Source organism: Sus scrofa, chromosome 9 (genome assembly GCF_000003025.6).
Source record: "Sus scrofa isolate TJ Tabasco breed Duroc chromosome 9, Sscrofa11.1, whole genome shotgun sequence".
NCBI lineage: Eukaryota > Metazoa > Chordata > Mammalia > Artiodactyla > Suidae > Sus > Sus scrofa.
This window is the reverse complement of record NC_010451.4, coordinates 84,018,133-84,035,783: the sequence shown is the minus strand read 5'-3', so window position 1 is coordinate 84,035,783 and position 17,651 is coordinate 84,018,133. Positions and strand designations below refer to the sequence as shown.

Below are 17,651 nucleotides of genomic sequence, written 5' to 3'. Positions count from 1 at the left end.
ATATCAGATACTCTTTATTGCTGCCCTCTTTTATTTCAGTAACATTTTAATTAATTCACACTGATTGAATAAATGTACATTGAGACTTGTTTCCTAATGAGGGTGCATTTAGAGGAAAGGTTTTGCATCATTCTGATATCCTGTGGGTAATTATATTCTAATTATATGGTCGGGAGAAAAGAGTCTATAACTCAGTACTGATATTGTTCGTTGGACCCAATTAATTACATGCACATAATGAAAGTTCATGATAAGGTTGACTGGCATTCAGTGTAAAATTTTAACTCAATTGAATCTAAGCCTAATGTGAATATAGAATTGGACTTTAACCTGGTTAGAAAATGCTTTGGTGTGAGATCAGTGGATATTTAGAGGAGCAAAGGATGAGAACAAATTTCATTATAACTTACTTGTTTTCTAATCCAGGGTCTTTTCTATGATTGATGACAAGGAAACTTAGCAGCTTAATGCTCTAATTTCGAATTTATTATCAATATTTTTTCATTATCTTAAGTGATTTATCTGTATTTTAGAAAGTAGCAGTACACTAATGATACGATGGTTCATTTCTAGAACTGGTTTGTGTATCTGTTGAGAGACAAAATAGGTGTAGCAAGAAGTGTTATTGATTAATTTTATCAATGTAAAATTCAGTATGTATTAACCTATTTTATTTGGGTTCTTTTTTAATTGTAAGCCACCAGCTGCATTCAGACTCCTCTCCCCAAAATTCACAACATAAGTATACATACATACACATACCCATAAATAGGTAATTATTAATTATTTGTAAAGTAAGAAAGTTAAAAATTAATCTGGAAAAATCAATAACAGCATGTGTGTTTCATTTTGAAATATGTTTTGGAGATGTTTGAATCTGCTATTAAGTTTGTAATACATAAAACGAAAAGCTAAAGCCATGGTCTAAATATCAGCTGCCATCCTTTCTTTACTTAGTGTCATTGTTTTCTTTTCTCAGATTTTGGAAGAAATAGTATCTAAGATTGAGACAGGCTTCTTCCACCCTCTTCTTCTCAGCTCTGTCCTGTTTTTTTCATTACCTTCTCTCTTTGATCTCTTTCTCTCCTTTTCTGCCTCTCTCTTATTCTCTCTTCTAATAGCCTTCACATAGATATTTTGAATAAAAGATCAGTCTGTTGGATCCCATGTCCCTATTAGTAATAAAAATGTTTTCAGATAAAAGAAAGTGCAGTCAGTATTTTTTGCTGGGTCCTAAGCAAGCAGTGGAAGCATTTGGGTTCTAAGGTTAATAAAACAGTTACTGTTTATTGAGAACTTCAATTTATTGGCCATCCTTTTAATCCTAAAGGTAGAGATAATTATGATATTCTCTCTACATTTGAGGGAAGTGAAACATAGAGAGATTAATACCTAAAAATCACCCAACATGCACCTGTCAGATGCAATAACCTGCCTTACCCTGAATCCCATGTTCTAAACCTATCTTTTATGTTCATGCTGCTGGTCCCCATAATTGATGAGGCATGAAAATAAATTTAGGATCTAGACTAGCCTTTCAAAAAAGGAATGGGAAGGAAAGCAATGGGGTAGCATAGCGGGGAACAGAACTGAAGAGAGAAGAGAGTAATAGATGGGGGGGCACACAACCCACATGGTCTTCTTTGTGAAATTGTTTTACAAGTGTGTAAATAACACAGATATTTATTATGGATTACAGCCAGAAGGAAACAAAGAACACTTCCTTAGCTATATTGGCTTCTGACAATTGTATGAGACCTAACCTGGTAGGATAACATTTCTAATGGTTTTATTTAACTAGCTAATTAAATAGGCAAGGCAATAAGGATATGCTTGCTTATTTGTTTTATATGAAGACATTTGTGTTTGAAATAATTTGAATGTCACTATAAAAATACATTTTTAATATTTATATCAAACATTTGGCAGCATCAAGGTTTCTCAGTGTCCACTGTACTAGGTATACTTTCCCTGAAGTTTCAGAGAGCTCTCGTTCTGGACACAGACTTGAATATTGAGGGAGTATCACACTCCTTCTCTTCCTTGTCTCCTGAGCAAAACTCTGCAAAGACGCACAAATGATCATGTGTTCAAGAGTAAGGACTAGAATGTTTTTGTAGTGGTTATAGAAATAGTGAAATCATCTCAGTTAAAACATTCTTACCTTTAAATTCATGTTGGTGCAAGCTTCAGCCAAACTTTGAAAGTAGTTAGGCAAAGGATGCTAGATAGGATTACAATATGTGTATCTTCTAAAATATTTTATTTTGGATAGTCACACTTTCACTAGATATTCCAAGTGCCAGTGGAAAAGAAAAACAATTTAGGATTCTCATTGGACATACATACCATTTAATAATATTAAATGTATTATTTAATAATACAGTGTTGTATTAGTAAATACAACAGTAGTATAAACAACATTTTTGATCCATTTCCTCTTAAAATTTATCTTGTGTTTAGGTGTGTCAGTATGCACACATCCTTAAGGCCTACAAAGTCATAAGAAGTTTAAAGAAATTATGAAGTCTCAATGTGAAAATAAGATTCATGGAGACTAAATATGTGTTAAGTTTCTGCACATGGAAATGCCCTTGATGCATTCTGTTATCATGTGTGAGAAGAGCAGAGCTTCTTCTCTTAGGCTGAGGCAGTACATTGTTTTAGGAAGGCAGTTGTTCTTTTCCCAACCCTGATTTCCTGTCTCATGTTTTTTGATGCCAGAAATATCCATTATATATAAGGAAAGCAAGCTATTTAAAAGAGTTTTAGGAGTTCCCACTGTGGTGCAATGGGATCAGCAGTGTCTTGGGAGCACTGGGACACAGGTTTGATCCTTGGCCCAGCACAGTGGGTTAAGGATCCAGAGCTGCTGCAGCTGTGGCCTAAGTCACAACTACCCTGGGAATGGAGCGGCCAAAAGAGAAAAAAATAAAATAGTTTTATTTGGCCACTTTGTTTACCATAGTACTGGAAGTTATTGTATTAAATCCATCCATACTGATGTAGAAGCCTGTTCTCTCAGTCAGAACAGAGGTAGCATGTGGTTTCTAAATTTTTGGCCGTGTTCATCAAGATTTTAAACTAATTTGATTTCCAAATCACTTAAAAACTAGAGACATGGCAAAAAAAAAAAAAAAAAAAAAAACACCTTAAAAAAATTCTTGTTGAACTTGCTGTCGTTTTAATAAGTGAAGCCTGAATAGGGGAACAGTATATTTGGATTCTGTCACTAATTTTATTTTCTCAACTAGTCATCTAAACTTTCTGATTCTCGGCTTTCCAATATGAAAAACGGGGTATCTCATTTTACTAGCAGGATTAGTATGAGATACTATAAACATGAAAGCAATTTAAAAAAATACCGAGTTCTCGTGGTGGCTCAACAGTTATGAATCTGACTAGTACCCATGAGGACATGGGTTCAATCCCTGGCCTCACTCAATGGGTTAAGGATCCAGCATTGCTGTGAGCTGTGGTGTAGTTTTGGGAGACCTGGCTCAGATTTGGTGTTGCTTTGGCTGTGGCACAGATTGTCAGCTATCGCTCCGATTCGACCCCTGGCCTGGGAACTTCCATATGCCACAGATGCAGCCCTAAAACACAAACAAACAAAAATTAACCTTCTTATATAGGTATAAGTATAATTCTGTTAATTTTACTTTATCTTGATATAACTAATGGCCCATTTAATGCAAGTGCTTATGCTCTTATTGTATTTTTAACTAAATTAAATCTCCAAAAATCTCTCCACCAAAGATTTTTTTCTTTGTCCTCTGACATTTTGGATTAAATTGTCAATTTAAAATGATTACATGTTAGAAAATATAAAGACAAGAGATATCTCAAGAATAATAGGATTTTTAAAAATTCTCGACATTAGGTTAAACTTAATAAGTACCCTGAAGGCAAATGCATCTTTTAAACTAATTATCTCTACTGTGTATTCTATTTAATATTAAAATGATTCTGATTAAATAAAATCAATCACATTCCTCTGTAGTCACACCTCAAATTTGATTAAATAAAAAACTTCAGTTCCTGTATTAATTCTGATTAAAAATACATTACATTTAGGATTACAAACTCATGATAATTTTCAAAAACTACAACAGTTATTCTCTCATCCTTGATATTTTATAATTACATACAAGATTTAAAAACAAGTATATCTAATTTGTTTTCTAACAAGTTGCTTCTTTTTCTTTTACCCAGATGCCATGGTTTTCTTACTGTATCTCAGGTTTAAGCTACTGATGAGCATGTTAGTTTAATGTACACTTGTTCCTTACACATCTCGATTGAACGTGAGCTCATATGTGTGTTGTTTTCATCACCTTTATTCTTGGAGTGAATTTCTAGTGTTGCTCTCAAATGGCTGAACCTTACTGGAGAAATTCTCAGAGCTGGTGGCTTTCTTTTTTACATGTTTATTACTTCTTAACTGCAGCTGAGTCTTTAATTTCATTTGGTCCTGTTACTCGTCTTTAGTCACCTGTTTTCCCCTTCTCAAAGAATAGTGACAAAATCTTTCCTCTTTCCTTACTTTCCTCATTTCACTACGTCTCTGCCAAACTTAACTCACTCTCAGTAGAGAACTCATATCCCCACCACAATGAGAAGGACAAAGCCTGCAAACATGAATATCTATAAATTACCAACTCTCTATAGAAGGGGTAGCAAAATACATCCATAGTATTTTTGGGGAGAATGCCTTCAAATTGAATTTTTATTATGCAGCTTGGCACAGGCTTGTGACATTGGGGACAGTCTTCTGGCATTTATGTTACCTTCTTGTCACCTATAGATTTTTGCGCTTGAAATCCCTGAGAGTGTGTTCTCCATTATTAGAAACTAACTCAAAATGAACAGATTTGGAAAAGGCTACTACCTTTATATAATACCTATATAAGCTTTTGCCTCATCTGAAACATTATTTTTTAAGGAATCCCCTTTTATTGTTTATTTTCAAATGGTCCCTCTCAGTCTCTCTTTGCTTCTCTCCCCAGCAACCTAGATACTTACCTATATTTCCTTATCTTATTTGAGAGTAGAACTCTGAGACTCCATAAAAATAGTGTTCATTATGTCCTTCCCTCCCATCCCCATGATGTCTTGACCAAACTTTTAGAAACTTTATGTTTCCACTGCGATTATAAGTATATACACACATATATATTTAATTTCTTTTTAGAAACATTTTACACTCTTTTAGGAATTAGAGGATCTAGTAAAAAGGTAGAAAGAGAGGTCAGTTTATTTGTCCAAAATTTTATTGCAATAATTCTCAAATATAATATAGTGATTCCAATAATTATTACATTTCAATCATTCTTCATATATATGTATGTATATACACATATATATTTTATTATGTTCGACCGTATGAAAGTAAATCACAGGTAGTATGATGCCACATGTCTAAATACTTCATTAGGCATGCTCTACGATAAGAACAATGGTCTATACTATTATAATACTCTTACTGCGACCGAAAATATTAGCAACTCCGTAATATTAGTAATTATCCTATCTATTTTCACATGCCCTTTAGTATGTCAAAATGTCCTTTATAGTTCTTTTTTTTTTTAATTTTGGCGTACACAGGAAATGTTTGAAATCCTTGCATTGCACTTGGTTGTTATTTTGAACCATTTGATAACTATAGTTTTTTTCTTGGCTTTCCATTGCCTTGCTCTGTATAGACATATGCACAGTGAAGACAGACTCTTCCCAAGATAGAAGATGTTATATAGACTAACTTGGACTCAGAAGTCAAGACATCAGAAGATTTCAATGAACGTTCTCTAAACCTATTGTCAATGCATCTGGCAAACAGCAGCAATGACTCCCATAGGGTTCTCCTGTTAATGGGATAGTTGACCCCAGTTATTCTTCCTCGACTTCATGACTTATTTTGACTAAAAATCTGCTACTGCTGATTTTTTACTTATATTATGGAAACATCTTTTAAAGAGAGTTGCATTCCTGGACACTTTAACTTTCTCTAGGGCTGCCCCAGACTTTTCCTTCTGTTCCACATTTGAGTACTTTGGATCCTTCTAGTCCATCTCTATAGGAGCAGCCATGAAGCCTTCTGAGCCACATCACCCCACATGTAGCTCTTTATTCTTTTGGGTTTTGCTCCCTTCCTGGAGTTCTACTGGGTAAAGCAGTAACCTAATATCTATGCAGATCTTGCAGACCCGTCTTGGAGACCCATCCAGAGTCCCCGTCACATGGCTTTGTCCAGGAGAGGAAATTGAAATATACTTACCATTCCCTTCTTTCCAGAGACACAAGAAGTGTCTCAGAACTCCTAGTTTCCCATCCATCTTTCTGACTCTCCCCAACCCCCAACCAAGGAAAATCGGAAAATCTTTATCTAGTATATGAGTGTGGTTTATCAAGTATTCTTCCAAATCTGTGTTTTATATTGTAAAGGACTATAGAACACAGGCTTTTGGAATTTAGTAACTTTTTTATTCTGTTTCTCGCCAGAAAAAAACTTTCCCAATGTGATTCAGTAAAGAAAGAGTGCTGGGTGATTGAAGATAAACTGTCATGAAGGCCAATTTTAGTGTATTTAATGTAATCTTTAAAATATTCCTCTCAAGTAAAATTTTGCTACTTATTAATTATTTACTGATATTAATGGATTTTTTTTTCATTTCCAGAGTATCACACACAAAAAAATCAACACTATAAGCTATATCTACATCAAAAAGACACTGAGTATTTTTAGGGAATTCTCGTTGTGGCCTAGCAGGTTAATAACCCGACACAGTGTCCATGAGGATGCAGGCTTGATCCCAGGTCTCCCTCAGTAGGTCAAGGATCCCTCATTGTCACAAGCTGTAGTGTAGGTTGCAGATGGAGCTTGGATCCATTGTTGCTATGGCTGTGGCATAGACTGGAGGCTACAGCTCTGATTTGACCCCTAACCTGGGAACTTCCATATGCCATAGGAGCAGCCCTAAAAAGAAAAGGAAGGAAAAAAAAGACTCTGAGTATTTTTAGAAAAGATTGAGAATTGAACTGGAAAGTGAAATAGTGGTCTGGGTAAAGGGGCAACTTAAAAAATTGGTATAAATGGTTTATGAAGGATAATGGAATTTGGAGATGAGTTCTCCTACCAAAGTATGAAAGAATGTAATACATCATTGTTATTGTAGAGAGGTCTCTGAAGCTGGCCAAAGATTAGTCTACTTTAAGCATATAAAATTGTATTTTGGATATGTTGTTCCACAACCTAATCCCCTCTGCATTAGCGTGTTCCTTATTTTATGAAAAGATTTTGGTTTATGAATGAAAGTAAGTAGAAACATTATGACAGGGAAATGCATTTGCAAAGTATTCATTTATTTCACAGATATGTAGTGATATAAGAACCTTCATTCGTATTTGTTTTCAGTTTGAATTTTGTTTTCAGCTTGAGTTTTGTTTTCAGCTTTAATATGAACTTCTCTTTTTCAGCAGACTCTGCCCACTTTAGGAGTTTCAGTACCTGAGGTGCGTAAGCAAAAAAAGGTTTTCACACCTGCAATTATAGGTCATTACACATCTTGTTTTGTTATAAAGAACATTTTGGGCTGTATCCGTGGTGTACTAATTCGTATGTCTTATTTTTTATCATATTTTGATCATTGAAATTGGGATCTTTATATCTTCATGATGGGAGAGACTTGAAGCCTTTCCAATCTACATTTGTGACAAGCGTTATGGAAAAAAGTTATATGGCATAAAGTATACAGGAACAAATAAAGGTTACGTTGCAGAGTTTTGACCAGTGTATAACAATGGCACCATTCCTATTTGTCACATTCAAATCTTGCAGAAAACCTTTCAAGCAGTTCACTCCTCTAAGCCACTAAAATGTAGCTTTCAGTGATAGTAAATGGATAAATTGTTGCTCACTTTGAAGTAGCCATCTCTATTTTTAGAAAGTACATCTAAATTAATCACAAAGCAAATGACATTGCATAGAAAGTCATTGCAATAAAGTACAGTCACCAGAAAAATAACTTTTATTTTGAAAATAAATGGACGCAATCCTGCAACATTTATTTTCAGTTAAGTGTTAAGTTTACCTTTGAATTAATAAAGCAAAGCCTCCACATTGTTCTGTGGCAATATCCAATTTAGTTGTTGTTATTGCTAAAGATATGCTCAAATGGCATTGCTTCCTTCAAAATTATAATTTAATCTCTTTGCTTACAAAATATTATATGAACACTATATAAGAATATGAATTTTTTAGAGAATAATATAATTACACAAAAATGTGATAATGTCTCTCTCTTCCTTTAAAATATTTTCTAATCAGTGTAGACAGCCTCATTAAAATTTCATTTTGTAACCAAAGATATATTTAATAATATACTAAGAGCTATCCTTAAAGTAGAATGTTTCTACTCTAAAAGAGAAATTAAACTGTTTTTATATTTATATCAGTTGATACTATTATTATTATAATTATTATAGAGATGTTAAATTACACACTTAGTGACAAAGCAATTATGAAAGTTTATTACTTATACTATTTGTATCAGAGAATTAACTTTTTTTTTTTTTTGTCTTTTCTAGGGCTGCACTCACGGCATATGGATGTTCCCAGGCTAGGGGTCCTATCAGAGCTGTAGCCACCAGCCTACACCACAGCCACAGCAATGTGGGCTGCCGCGTCTGCGACCTGCACCACAGCTCACGGCAATGCCAGATCCTTAATCCACTGAGCCAGGCCAGGGATCGAACCTGCAACCTCATGGTTCCTAATGGGATTCGTTGACCACTGAGCCATGACAGGAACTCCGAGAATTAACTTCCTATGTTAAGATCCTTGAGTTTATTTTTGCCCATATCATATCTCATCAAATGATGATAGGCACAATATCTGAGACTTAAAGTTTTTTCTTTAGCCTTGTTAATCTCAAATGGTTGTCCCATATTCTGTTACATAACTTATATAAGTTTAGATTCAGTAAAAATATGCTATTTTCAGAACATGCTCTTTTTTTCATATATTACGAACCATTTTTTCTGCTATCAATAGTTTTAAACATCTTCCTATACTTTTTGGGTCAATATATATTAATTTATATTAACTTAAACTTTCCACTATATCTGAAATTGTTGCATAAGGTTTTTTCCAACTATCTTGCTCCAATAATTTCTTTAGGCCCATGTATAGGTATATACATGGATGAGTATGTAAATACACATGTATACACACACACAAGAAACTGTATGTTCCACCATCAAGAACAATTGCTTGTTGGTTAATTGAAAATGTGGTTAAAGGTATGTGGGCCAAATTATAGAAATATGTATATATACCTTAACCGTTTTATTTAAATGTGCAAGTATAGGGAGTTCCTGTCGTGGCTCAGTGGTTAATAAATCCGACTAGGAACCATGAGGTTTCGGGTTCCATCCCTGGCCTCGCTCAGTGGGTTAAGGATCTGGCATTGCCGTGAGCTGTGGTGTAGGTCGCAGACGTGGCTCTGATCCCATGTTGCTGTGGCTCTGGCATAGGCCGGCGGCTACAGCTCCAATTAGATCCCTAGCCTGGGAATCTCCATATGCCATGGGTGCTGCCCTAGAAAATACAAAAAAAAAAAAGGCAAAAATGTGCAAATATATATTCTTTGGCCACACTTTTGACATGGAGTCAAAGGCTTTTACTATCTACATTACCCTTTCATGCATATATCACAGCCTTATCACCCATGATAAGTTTTAATATCAGTCACTTTAATGTATAACAAAAGCATTCCTTATTTTGTGAAAAGATATTTATTAATGAAAATAATTCATATTAATTGTTTTAAAGTATAAGAAAAACTCAGTCATATCTATGATGTAATTTGAGTGTAAAAACTCTCAACTTCTATTATTAATTTTCAAAGCTTTTACAATCATTGTGTCCAACCCAACTTGCCCAGTCTTCCTGCCTGTGTACATGTGTACACATGCATGTACACACACACATACACACATACTCACATGCACAGACACATATCTTGTGTTATTGTGCCTCCAAATGATGCAAGTAATTTTTCATGGCAACTACTCATTTACATACACAACTCAGTGGTTTGAGTGATAATTCAATCACACTGTCCAAAAATAAGATTCTACTTAGAACTTGCATATACAAATTGAGGACTGCATAGAAATCATGAGGTTAAGCATTTAACTTAGAAAAAGAGATGAGGAGTATGAACATACTAGAGAACTGCCTCTTGGCTTTTACCCTTTGGCTTGTTGTGGCCATCAGTTATCATGGTTAACGGAGGGAATGGAGAGTGAAGATGAGGTCCATACACACGCACATAATTTTCTAATGGCACAGTTGTTAAATAGTACCATTTTTAAATGGCCCATTCCTAAATTTCATTATTTCAGTAAAGATTTATTGAACAGAAATCCTGAGTGGTTCACACCTGCTATGAAATTATCCTAGGAGAGAATATGCACATTCTGTGTGATGCATGAAAACCAGGACTGGTGGAGCAAGTTATAAATTGTACATTTAGGCTAAGTTGATTGAGGGCACCCTGCAGGTATGAGACCAGGATTAGTTCTGTCTAATTTGGTGTCTTCTATCCTCCTGCAAAAAACTGCCCAGATCATCACAACAATTACTCCAAGTTATGGTAACTTAGTGGAGAAATAAATTGCAATAAAGTAAATAAAGTACTTCTGCACAACATATCTTTACTGCAATCTAAGCAGTGTCCCTGTGTTAAATTTTGTGATAAAATATAGCAGTATTATATTTTATATTTTAAAACTTGAGTACCTAATTTATGCTATTACCTCCATCTCCGTTTCCTCAATTTGTCATCAAATGAAACTTCCCATTTTAGAGATGAATCAAATCGCTGGCTTAGCAATAGTAAGTAACTTGCCCACGTCTATGCAGTGCATAAGAGACAAAGCTAGAATTCTGCTTCCAAACCCGTATTTTTGCCTCTGCTCAAAGTAATTTTTTTATTAAGTACTCATTTAACTAATTAAAAAGGAATGACAATATTTACATCATTTATATCTATATTTAAAACTGTGTAATTTTTTAAAATAAAGACTACTTTGCTATTAAGCCATGTTTTGCTGCAACTTCTAGGGATTTCCAGTAGATTTAGAGCCTTTGCATTTTTTTGAAATTAGCTAGTTTCTCTTGGCAGGAAAATGTTCAAATCCCACAATAAGGCTATAATAACCAAAGGTGCAGCTTTGCAGCTGTCATTAGGTTGGTTTCTTGGCGCTCATAACCTGAGTAAGCCTTGATGAACATGGTATCACTTCTGCTTCAGGGAGATCTTTTAAATTATGAATATCCATGTGTTCCTTGGGTTAAAATTCTAGAGCTTCTGGGAAATTCTTGTGGCCTTGCTCCAGTGTCAGAACAGGCTAAGTCTCCATTCAGGCAAGTGGTGCTGTGGCAGAGAAAGCAAGTTCCAGGATTCCAATAAAGGATGCTGTTGGCAGTCAGGCACCCCCACCCCTACCCTCTGTGGCTTTGTACCAGTCGAGGTGCTTTGCTGCTGCCTGTCTCTCATGCTGAGATTGGACAAAAAGAAGAAAACCCTGTGCTTGAGGTAATCATCACTTGCTGCTTGTCATTTCTGAATGATCGATAACAGCAGGCTTAAGTATTGTGGTAAACATCCCTTTTGTGAAAGCAGTTTTCTGCAACTTACAAATACCCTACCTCTGAGAATCAGCATGCTATAGAAAAAGATGTTTTTTAGAGCACGTATTTAAAGTGACATCTTTTTATTTCATTTATTTCATCTTTCTGTTTTCTGCGAAAGGTGTTTTTAGCTTTTCTTCTGTTTATTGTGATGATTATTCTTTTGGAATTCTAATACAATATATTCCTCAGTTAAGATCTGCTGCTACTTCTAGAGTTTAAGGATCACAAAACATTGAATTCTGTATTTCAAATGTCTGTGTAGCAAACACAAACGTTTGATATTTGAAAAATGCTGAAATATCAATAACTGTATTTTATAATCTGTAGTTCTATTTTCTTTCTTTTTTTTTTGGTTAGAGCAGCTCTTTTTAGTGTTTGAATAATTTCTATTGATTAAAGCAATAATTTTCCAACTCCTTTTATATCTGCGATAATTTATCTGGCGGAACAAAATTTGCCTTAATTATAACAAAGTAATTTATTTTGTGATTTTAGAGTCCAAAAACTTAAAAAAAAAAAAAAGATAACTGAAGGTGAAGTGATAAGCACTGCCCCCTATTACCAGAGAGCATTTTTTTCCTGAATAATGACACAAAATAATGCTGGTAAGCTCCTCTTGAGACTTTCCAGTAACTTCAGCATTAGAAGTAAGTCTCTTAAATATCATCCTAGAACTCTGCCAGTCAGAGTGAATTAACCCCAAAACAAGCCAGTGAAACATTTGTGGATGACAGGTTTTTCAAAGATGCAATTGTCTCACCTTTTCTGTCCCCCCCATATAAAATAGGAAAGAAAGAAAGATTTTCATAGTGGAACCAGGAAAAACGTATTTACTGCCCACCTGTTAGCTTATGCTGCTGCATAAGTAAAATACAGTGAAGAGATCAGAGAGACCTCCATACAATTTGGAAATAAACATAAAATAAATGAGTATTAAAAATAGGAAAATTAAATGGTTACAAGTCTCTCCTGTTTTCATATTGTCAGCTTTGATTAATTCTACAAATTCTACTTACTAAGCATATTTTCCTCAAAGAAATCACTGGATTTTCTTGGTGTGTGTGTGTGTATATGTGTGTTAGATGTGTCTGAGTGTGAATGTTTAAACAAATGTTTCAGTATTATCCAGATTACATAACAAAATTCACCTACAGATGGATTGACTGAGGATTTTTTTTAAATTACATACCTCTTTATTATTATTCTGGATTTCGAAAGTGAAATCTTATCCATTGAAAACTCTATTTGGGATTTTAAAATATGTTTATATGTTTTACAGTTGTTACTAGAAAGCACTAGTTTAGTCCACTCCACAATTTACTCTAAGGGTAACTTCTTGGAGAGACATGAAGCCACTCAATTAAGGCCTCTTTGCTGGCTGATAGCTGTATATAGCTAGGGAAGTTCCTTACCACACAGGAATTTCCCTAGCTATATGCATATCTAAGAATAAAATAATGTTAATAAGTCACTTGTTAACTCATTACAGACATATATTCACATGTCTTAAATTTCCAGGATTACATTTATAAATAGCCTGGGCACAAATACTGAATTCCTGTGTGACTAACCATCTTAAACTGTATTTAGTTCTTATAACCTACACTTTTAGAAATTAAATGCTAAATAACAATTGTTGGACTGCATGGCAAAATGTAAGATGCATAAGTTACATGATTATATATAGAGAGATTTTTATAGAACATTGTTACCATATTTTGAAAAAATTCTCTAAGGTTAAATAATATTTAAGTAGCAGATATGAGATTCCACTTTGGATTTCTGACCCCAATCCTCATCTTATAACTTGCTCATTTTATGCATTATGCTCTTAACTATCTGTGGACAAAATGTTATTTGTATGTTTAGAAAGAATGATTTTTTTTAATATCAATATTTCTCTGCAGAATTATGCTTAAATGAAAGTACATCCTTTTCCAAAGTATTTGAATTTCAGGATTCCTATTACACCATCCATTTTCAGCCACATAAAAAATATATTCAGTGTTTTTGCACCATGAAATTGCAAAGACTATAAAAGGATTATGTTAGCGTTTATTTTGATCTGAGAAGTTTTCTGTTCCATCTGGCCCTAATATATTTTAAAAGAGCTTTACTTTTAAGTCCACTTAAAATATTTTCCTAAATTATAGTAATTGAAAAATGCTCTAAAAAAGTAAATATAGGAACCGGGAAATATGTATCTGAATAAGTGATAGGAAATATGTGGCACTCGAGCATGTAAGCACACATGGCAGACATTACTAATTGAGCAGGACAGTTTTCACACCAAGCTTAGACATGCCCCAGGAGTCTTCTCAATGCAGTGATTCAGGCACATTAAAATTTTTGATTTTTTTTAATGTTAAGACATTTATTTCTGCATTCATTTATAATGACTGTAGTCATGCACTGACCTAGGATCTGATGTAAAACAATGAAGCAAACAAAGTTCTTTCTTGATCAAGCTTTGATTAAAGTGTAGGAAGACCTGCATTAAATAGATAACATTTCAAGTTGTAACAAATTTTAGGTAGATAATACTGTATATAATATATACATACTATATATAATGTATAAATACCATATATAATACATAATACTAAAAGCATAAACACACACAGTCTCTCTCTCACACACACACACACACATACACACACACACAAACTTTCACAATACAAAGAAACAGAGAAGCCTGTCTAACATTTGACCAGGAGCAAGCGCAACAAATATACAGAGAAGAGCTATCCAGCAGAGGGCAGAGTGATTGTAAGAGCCTATATTAAGAGCAGGATAGTTGTGATCAAGGAGTAAATACAAGGTAGGTATAGCTGGAATGGAGTAAAAAAGGATTAAGTGTGGCTATGGTATAGAGAATTGACTTTAGGGAGACAAAAATGGAAGTTGGTTGATCCGTTAGGTGATAGTTACAATAATTAAAGCAAATAAGATGATGGGGGCTTGAACCATGTGATAATGGATGTGGTGAATAATCATCCAGTTTGGGATTTATTTTCAAGGTGGGTAGGCAGTAAATTAAAAAAAATAGTTTTGGACATTTCAGAATTGCTATGCATTCATTCTAGAATGATACTCATGTGGAGAAAGACAAAAGGGCCTTTGTAAATAAGAATTAAGTTTCTATGGAGAAATCTGAGTAGGAAATATAAATTTGGAAATCTTTGTTACCAAATTGAAATGTTAAGCCTTGGGTTTAAATGAAGTTACCTAAGGAATCAGTATACAGAGGGAAGGGGAGAGGTCAGGTGTATAGATTGTAAAGCTGGAGGAGAGACCAACAATAGAGACCGAGGAAGCAGTTAGTAAAGTACAAGGAGAGTTAAGTGAAAGAAAAGTCCTGGAATCCAACTGAGGCAAGTTTTCTAAAGGGAAGATGTCATTTCTGTCTAATGATACTTTAAAGTTGAGATGAATATTGACCAATAGGTGAGGCAAACGAGCAGATCATTGGTGATTTGATAAAAGCTTATTCGGTGAACCAATGCTGATAAAAGTTTATTGGGCAGTGTCGAAAAGACAGTGAGAGGAGAGGAAACAGTGACAGGAAGAAGACAACTATAAAAAATTTTTCTACTATGGCAAACATAGCAATTAGCTGGGGTAGAATGTGCATTTTATGTTTATGCCATTCTTAATAGAAAATGGTAGCTGAAAGCCCCATCATGTATTCATTTTCAATATTGTATGTATTTGTAAGCATTATTTTTAATGCTCAGTACCATATCATTTACATTATAATCCTATATTATTATCTGTACCATTGTTTATGAAAATAATTCGCTTCAGTGGTCCTTATTAACTTTTACTAGAGTCATAATTGGGCACATCTGGATAATACAGTTTGATTTGCTTTAACATCCTTTCTTTAACTGATATTTGATCATGTATCTGTCATATATTTTAAGCCAGTAGAAGGCATCAGCTTTCATGTCATTCACCAGAAACCCCAAATTTGAATCTGGGCCCAAGTTTGTGGCCATGAAATTGTATGTTGCCCCTTGCAGTAAAACAATTCAACATTTTTATAAAAGATTTTTTGTCTTATAGGAAAGACAAGCAACAGTGAAAAAGGAAAAGGGTGGTTCCCAGCAGGTAAACAAAGTGACTGACAAGAATAAAATGCAAAGGGCCAACTCTGTTACTGTGGATGGACAAGGCTTACAGGTATGATTTCTTTTTTCAAATTTTAGTAGCTTTCATATTTGTCACTTATTTGCTCTCAGAGGGGCATATGTCTAGCTATCAACACATTTGTTAATGTGCAGATTAGTTCAGTTGACAATTTCAGGAAAAATTTTATTAATTTATTAAGATGTCAGTTTTACAGTTGATTGACAGAATGACGTTCTAATTAATCATTTATGATATTTTCTCCAGTTTAACTCTGGTAAGAGGTCTTTTGTCAATCTGAAGTTTTTGCAAAGTATTACTAAATATAATACATTTATTATTCATATATATATATGTGTGTGTCATTTATTTGCAAGAATACTTTCTCCATATATTTTATTATATCTACTTGAAGAGTCCTTTTGACTCAAAATATGTTTTTGGAAAAGAATAAAATAAACTCTGTGGAATTTTTTTCTAAATAAATAATAAAAATAAAGAATATTATAATTTACCCATATCATTCAAAGTTTTAAGTCAAAATTGATACCTCACGAATATTTCTCATTTAAGTTAACAAAGGTTGTTCAAAATCATGTTTTTAGTACTTTAAAAATTTCTACATTACCCCTAGGGTCTCTGACCTCAAGAATAAGATTTCTTTCCATATGTGTTATGACACATCCTATAGATTGAATACGTTATTGTTATTTGCCTCTCTTTCTCAGTCAGATACGAAAATAACTAGGTAAGTTGTTTCAACTACAGATTAGGGGTATTTTTGTTTTGTTTTTTTCCCTTCCTGTATGTTTCTCTCATCTAATATCTAATGCTTAATTTCTTCTGCAAGTTTTAAAAAATATATATCATGGAAAAGCATTGAGTTGCAGCCCAGTTTGCATATAACTTAGTGACAGAAGAGATCTACACTATTTAAAGACTATTAATCATAGTTAAGCACATTCATCTTACTTCTTTCCAGCTAACCAGCATAATGATCAGGATTATTATTTCTAATTAGAGGAAGTAATAGATCATGTATAACCTTAGGATGAGTCTCATTAATTAACCCGAGTCCTAGGGGACTTCAAATAGAGGTGGTTAGGCACTCCGTCTTTGTCATGGCTCACACCATAGGTTTACACTTAGTACATATGCTCCAATGTAATTGAAACTGCAATTCCTTAACATTCAAGAGATGTGAAAATAGAGATGACTATCCACCTGTGAACAAATACATAGAAAAACAGAATAATTGTTTAAACTATATTAAGCTGATGTTACATTGTCCCTACTATTCTTTGAGAAAATTTCCTAATATATGCATCTCTTGTGAACCAAAGTCTAGTTTCTAACACTCTTAAAAAAGGTAAACAGAGATAACTTTATACTGAAATATCTAAAACTGAACCAGTATTGTCCCCACCACAACTGTTTTTCTCCATCCATATTGTCTTTTTAATTTGCAATATCTTGTAATTACCAAAACCATAAATTAGATATTGTCTATATGTGCTAATCACAAACATATAATGTATGTATAAAATTAATTCATTTTCTTTGATAATGTTATGTGTGTGCCCACTTTGGAATCTTCAGTCTTGTTGATTCTTACAATTATCTCTACATTGTCATTTTAAATCTCTAAGTCCAGAATTGCTACTTGTACTTTGAGTGTAATAAAAACCTCTGAAATGAGTCAGTATCTTCTTACATTCGACGTCTAGTTTATACATGAAATGAAAAAAAAAAAATGGAGCTGAATAAAATAAGCCATAGCAGGGCTGAGAGTTGGAGTTGTCTGTAATTTTATGTCAGA

At 33.9% G+C, this 17,651-nt stretch overlaps 1 protein-coding gene across 22 annotated transcripts in view; it reads left to right on the top strand.

Moving 5' to 3' along the window:
• DGKB (diacylglycerol kinase beta) overlaps positions 1-17,651 on the top strand; it is a 786,786-nt gene that overhangs the window by 322,929 nt on the left and 446,206 nt on the right. For 11 of the 22 annotated variants that reach the window (XM_021102453.1, XM_021102437.1, XM_021102439.1 and 8 more), the window contains 2 exons: positions 7,477-7,512; positions 15,770-15,886. In XM_021102453.1, coding sequence (XP_020958112.1) covers positions 7,477-7,512; positions 15,770-15,886 — 153 coding nt within the window. The remainder of the gene's footprint in view (positions 1-7,476; positions 7,513-15,769; positions 15,887-17,651) is intronic. The other 11 variants (XM_021102444.1, XM_021102447.1, XM_021102454.1 and 8 more) reach the window with 2 other exon arrangements.